This window comes from Lacerta agilis, chromosome 13, assembly GCF_009819535.1.
Source record: "Lacerta agilis isolate rLacAgi1 chromosome 13, rLacAgi1.pri, whole genome shotgun sequence".
NCBI classification, from domain to species: Eukaryota; Metazoa; Chordata; class Lepidosauria; order Squamata; family Lacertidae; genus Lacerta; species Lacerta agilis.
Genome location: NC_046324.1, coordinates 52,282,415 through 52,288,207, shown reverse-complemented (window position 1 = coordinate 52,288,207; position 5,793 = coordinate 52,282,415). Strand labels below are relative to the sequence as shown.

The window sequence follows — 5,793 nt, the reverse complement described above, 5'->3', positions numbered from 1 at the left end:
GAGTGCCTAATGTAGGAGTAAATCCTATGCAACCAAGCCAGACTTATTTCTCAGAAGACTAGGGGAGGACAAGTCACTCATTTGTGTTGAAGGAAGAGTACTGAGTCTAGTGTATATGCTGACTATTTTGCCTTCTCTGCCAAATTCAAGTATTTCAGAATCAGTGGTTTTTCCATGTCCTCTTTCCATCAACTATCTCAGTGTTTTTCAACCACTGTTCCGTGGCACACTAGTGTGCCGTGAGATGTTGCCTGGTGTGCCGTGGGAAAAATTGAAAAATTCAAGAGAATTACTTTATATATAGTCAATATAGGCACAGAGTTAAATTTTTTAACATTTTCTAATGGTGGTGTGCCTCGTGATTTTTTTCATGAAACAAGTGTGCCTTTGCCCAAAAAAGGTTGAAAAACACTGAACTATCTCATACAGATGAAAAATTCAGTTTCCCTTCTGCTTCACTCCCAATATTTATATTACAATTTATTCATGTTACAGGTAGGTAGCCGTGTTGGTCTGTCGTAGTCAGAACAAAATAAAAAAATAAAAAAATTCCTTCCAGTAGCATCTTAGAAACCAATTAAGTTTGGTATGAGCTTTCGTGTGCATCTGAAGAAGTGTGCATGCACACGAAAGCTCATACCAAGAACAAACTTAGTTGGTCTCTGAAGGTGCTACTGGAAAGAATTTTTTTTATTTTTTATTTTGTCCACCAACAATTATCTTCTAAATAATAATTATTATTTAGAATTAACTTCTATATTATTATTATTATTATTATTATTATTATTATTATTATTATTTGTTATTTGTTATTTGTTATTTGTTATTTATACCCTACCCATCTGGTTGGCTTCCAAAAGAATGTTAAAATACAATATGGCTATTTTTAAAGGTAATAGCCTAGTCAAATTTTTTTTTACCATGCTCCTAGAATGTTCCTTATTTACAGGGGGCCCACAAGTTACACTCACTTTACATATGGTATCTAAGGTGCTACTGGAAGGAATTTTTTTATTTTATTTTTTTATTTATCCATACATACAACACATATCTGGAATAACATGAATCTGCCAAATGATCTCTTCTCTCTGGTTCAAACTGTGTTCTTTACCATGCAAAAGGGAGCTTCCTCTTCTCCTCTCTTTCTGACCAGGTGCTGCCCCTTGGATTGTGTAATGATCGGTGCCAGCCAGGCTACAGCCGGAAAAAGAAGGAGGGGCTGCCATTTTGTTGCTATGACTGTGCTTCATGTCCAGATGGGATGATTTCGAATCAAACGGGTAGGAGACATCATCTGCTCTATAATAAAATGCTTCCTAAACTATTTCAACAGTTTCCCCTTATTAACAGTTCAGTACTCCTAAACAGTATCTAGACAGCATCTAGACATCACCTTGCCGACAAAGGTCTGAATAGTTAAAGCTATGGTTTTCACCAGTAGTAATGTATGGAAGTGAGAACTGGACCATAAAGAAGACTGATCGCCGAAGAATTGATGCTTTTGAATTATGGTGCTGGAGGAGAGTCTTGAGAGTCCCATGGACTGAAAAAAGATCAAACTTATCCATCCTTAAAGAAATCAGCCCTGAGTGCTCACTGGAAGGACAGATCCTGAAGTTGAGGCTCCAGTACTTTGGCCACCACATGAGAAGAGAAGACTCCCTGGAAAAGACCCTGATGTTGGGAAAGATGGAGGGCACAAGGAGAAGGGGACGACAGAGGATGAGATGGTTGGACAGTGTTCTTGAAGCATGAGTTTGGCCAAACTGTGGGAGGCAGTGAAAGACAGGCGTGCCTGGCGTGCTCTGGTCCATGGGGTCACAAAGAGTCAGACACGACTGAACGACTGAACAACAACAACAACTCCTAAACAGAACAGCAGCTGCACTCAGATCTTGAAGAAAGAAGACGGACACAGAGAGTTGGGCAAACTAGAGCCACAACTTTAACCTTTACAAAGTAGATCTGTGGAAATAGGTGTGGATCCTGTCCAGTGTTCTCTGCCTGCTTCCCTCCTGCCACAGCTTGTGGAGTCAGGGAAGACTTGCCTAACCCTCCATCCCATAGTTTTAGGGCTGAGAGCCAGAAACACAAGATCACATTCTGCTGCTGCAAGATATCATAGTGGGCTTCTCACTTTTCAGCAGAGACAACTCTTTGCTCTTTCAATGGCCCCATATTAACAGTCATCAATACTTTGCTTCCAAAATTCCTGGTGATTTGATTGATACCACCTATATGGTTTATGAAGAAAAAATACCCGTTGCATTTTACTGGTTTCCACATATCTCTGATACTTGTTTCCAACTAATTAATGGCTCAGAATTGTGATTTGGGAGCAGAAACAATATTTCTTTCAAAGCAGATTTGAAAGGCCATTGGAGATGGAGGAATCCATTTTATTACATAGAATGAAACATGACAGAAGAAAAAGGTTGCCTGGTTTGTGGGAACTCATATATCAATAATCTGATTTCTTTAGATATGGATTATTGTTTCAAATGCCAAGAAGGTCAGTTTCCAAACCGCAACAGAGATCAATGCATTCCCAAGAGACAACATTTTCTTTCCTACGCAGAGCCTTTGGGATTCGCACTAGCTGCCTTAGCTCTGCTCTTCGCTCTGGTCACAGCCTTGGTCCTTGGCGTCTTCTCTAAGAACGGGGACACTCCCATTGTCAAAGCCAACAACCGGGACCTCACCTACACTCTGCTCCTTGCCCTGTTGCTCTGCTTCCTCTGCTCCTTGCTCTTCATTGGCCAGCCTCACCCAGTGAGCTGCTCTTTACGACAAACGGCCTTTGGCATCATCTTCTCCATTGCGGTGTCTTGTGTCTTGGCCAAAACCATCACGGTGGTTCTGGCGTTCATGGCCACCAAACCAGGATCCAGGATGAGGAAATGGGTGGGGAAATCTCTGGCCAACTCTCTTCTTCTGGCTTGCTGCTCCCTTCAGGCCACTATTTGTGCTGTTTGGCTCTGTACGGCTCCTCCCTTCCCAGATGTGGACATGAACTCTCTGGCAGAGGAAATCATTGTGGAATGCAACGAAGGCTCTGCCACCATGTTTTATTGTGTCCTGGGGTACCTGGGATTCCTGGCCATTGTCAGCTTCACGGTCGCTTTCCTGGCCAGGAAGTTGCCAGACAGTTTCAACGAAGCCAAGTTCATCACTTTCAGCATGTTGGTGTTCTGCAGTGTTTGGCTGTCCTTTGTTCCCTCTTATCTGAGCACCAAAGGAAAGCAGATGGTGGCTGTGGAGATCTTCTGCATCTTGGCCTCCAGTGCAGGCTTGCTCGCTTGCATCTTCTTCCCCAAATTGTACATAATCCTTCTGAGGCCCGACTTGAACAGCAAAGACCACTTGATTCGGAGGAGCAAATAAGAGTCAGCCTGTATTGATTTCTTTAATTGTTGCATTATTAGAAAATGCAGATATTTGTTGGAATAAAACTGGCCAAGGAAATCCCTTGTTTCTCCCAATTCTTACCTTTTTCATAATCAGTCTTCTCACCCCTGTCATTGTCTATTTATTTACAGTATTTTATAAAATCTGTGCTCGAAGTGGTTCACACAAAAATCTAAGCCTAAACCTAGTAATGCATAAGAACATTGGGAGAACTTGTGGGATCTGGTTCTTGATGCATTTAGTCCAGCATCCTGTTCTCACAGAGGCCAACCAGATTAATATTATTTATTCAATTTGTATACCTATTATTATTATTATTAGCCCCTGCCAATTTGAGTGGGTTGCCCCAGCCACTCTTGGTGACTTCCAACATATTTAAAAATATAATAAAACACTGCACATTAGAAGGCTTCTAAAGGTTATATAGTCATTCATCTCCTTGACATCTGAAGGGATGGCATTCCACAGGGAAGGAGCCACTGCCAAGAAGGCCCTCTTTCTGCTTCCCTGTAACCTCACTTCTTGCAGGGAGTAAATTGCCCTCAGAGCTGGACCTCGGTGTCCTGGCTGAATGATCGGGGCTCCTTCAGGGAGCATCTCTGACTTCAGGGTTGTTCACCACATGGAGTTGCAATATTACAACTTAATAACATTAATAACATATCTTGGGTTCCATGATCACTGCAGATGGTGACAGCAGTCACGAAATTAGAAGACGCCTGCTTCTTAGGAGAAAAGCAATGACAAACCTTTTTTTTTTTTTACAAAAAATTTATTGGTTTTCCACAAAGACAAAAAACAATGAAACAAATACAACATACAACAATTAAAACAGAGATAAACAAAGATACAAACCTAAACTGGAATACCAACATTCCTTTCACTAATTAAAAAATCTTGTTTCGAATCTACTTGGGGGACTTCCCCCGTTTCCTCTCCTTTGCTTCCAATTCTAATTTACTTTAATAACTTCTCATCTCTGAAATTTAAATCTATCGCCATAAAAATATCCAAATATAACTTCTTAATGCTTAATTTTACTTCATAATACACCATATTACTTCTTAAATCAAATCTTACATCTTATTTTGCTTAAACAGCTGCTGAAAATCAATTCATATATCTCTTCACTAGCTCAAAATCAGAAATTCTTAACACACTGACTTCAGGGTACCATGATGAGCCGTCCTAATTATATTTTAAATATTTTCACCCTATCCCTCTTCTAACCATTTTCCTTCGCCATCTCGGGATCACCCACCAGACTTCTCTCCACCTCCCTCCAACATCATTGTCCAGAATGTCCTCTTTTTCTTTATAACCAAAGGTCAGAACCCAGTCCATAAACATCCTTGCAGAGAACTCCAGGGAACACAAAGCATCACCTTCCAGCATCTCCATTTCAGAGTTCCAGTCATCTTCTAATTGTAATTTCAAAAGTCGTTTTCCCTTCATTTCTAGGCTCTCACCCCAGAAATCGGATATAAATTGTCTTCCAACCCTGGGTCTCTCACACCAACAGGATTTTCCATCTTCTTGGAGTTGCATAGTCACTATATTTTGTTCCTCAAATATTTCCTCAAGTTCCCTAGGAAGGTTTTCTTCCAGTTTAGCAAAGTTCTCAGGAGTCTTTCCTGTTTCATAAAACTTTTCATCAACATTCTGCTTCAACGATTTTAGTTTCTGGTTTAACAGTTCTAACTTCAAAAGAATTATCCTTTGTCCATGGGTCATACCCGGATCTAAAGCCAGTTTAAAAACGAAACCAAGCATGGTAGAAGTAGGCAGAGGGTATCAAGTTTCAGTACTTTTCCATCTTTAGCCACAAGTTTCAGTCGCCATTTCCCCCCGAATCAAGGTGAAAAGATTATAATCCAACAACTTTAAAGAAGAAATATTTCTAACATCTTAGTTCCCCTAATGGGGATTCAGCCAGTCTCGCTTGTCAAAAAGCTCCGTAGAGACATTGTATCCGCTAATGCAGCAGCAGCTAGAAACATTGTTATTTTCTTCATTCAGCAAAGAGAGGAACGGGCTTCCTTTTGACATTCCTCCCGGAATGCCAATTGTAAATTTTTTAGATCCAATTAACTCCGTACTTACGGCTTACGGGGTTCTTCTTCTTTTCCTTCAAATCAGGTAAGAACGACACGCTCATTGCAGGCGGCAGCCGCCACTTCGCCTGCCCGGTTGGGGCATAGCCTCCACAGCCCGGCGCCGTTGCCCCTTCACTCCCGCGCCCCTTTTACAAGGGGAACGGGAGAAGGGTTCAGCACCACAATGGGCCAGCTGGAGAGCCCGTGCCGCGGGACACTCAACCCGCGGTTCGGCGGAGCCCGCTGTGCGGTAGCGGAGCTCCTACCCCCGGGACAGGCCAGGGTCGTC

General features: G+C 41.8%; 1 protein-coding gene across 1 annotated transcript; it reads left to right on the top strand.

The window, feature by feature from the left end:
• Positions 1–2,484: 2,484 nt before the first annotated feature.
• LOC117056922 (vomeronasal type-2 receptor 26-like) lies at positions 2,485–3,384 on the top strand. Its single transcript, XM_033167617.1, has one exon. The coding sequence runs from the start codon at positions 2,485–2,487 to the stop codon at positions 3,382–3,384; it is 900 nt and encodes a 299-aa protein (XP_033023508.1).
• The last annotated feature ends 2,409 nt before the right edge of the window (positions 3,385–5,793 follow it).

Coding starts and splice junctions, on each gene's coding strand:
- LOC117056922 (XM_033167617.1), top strand. CDS start 2,485: ATGGATTATTGTTTCAAATGCCAAGAAGGTCAGTTTCCAAACCGCAAC.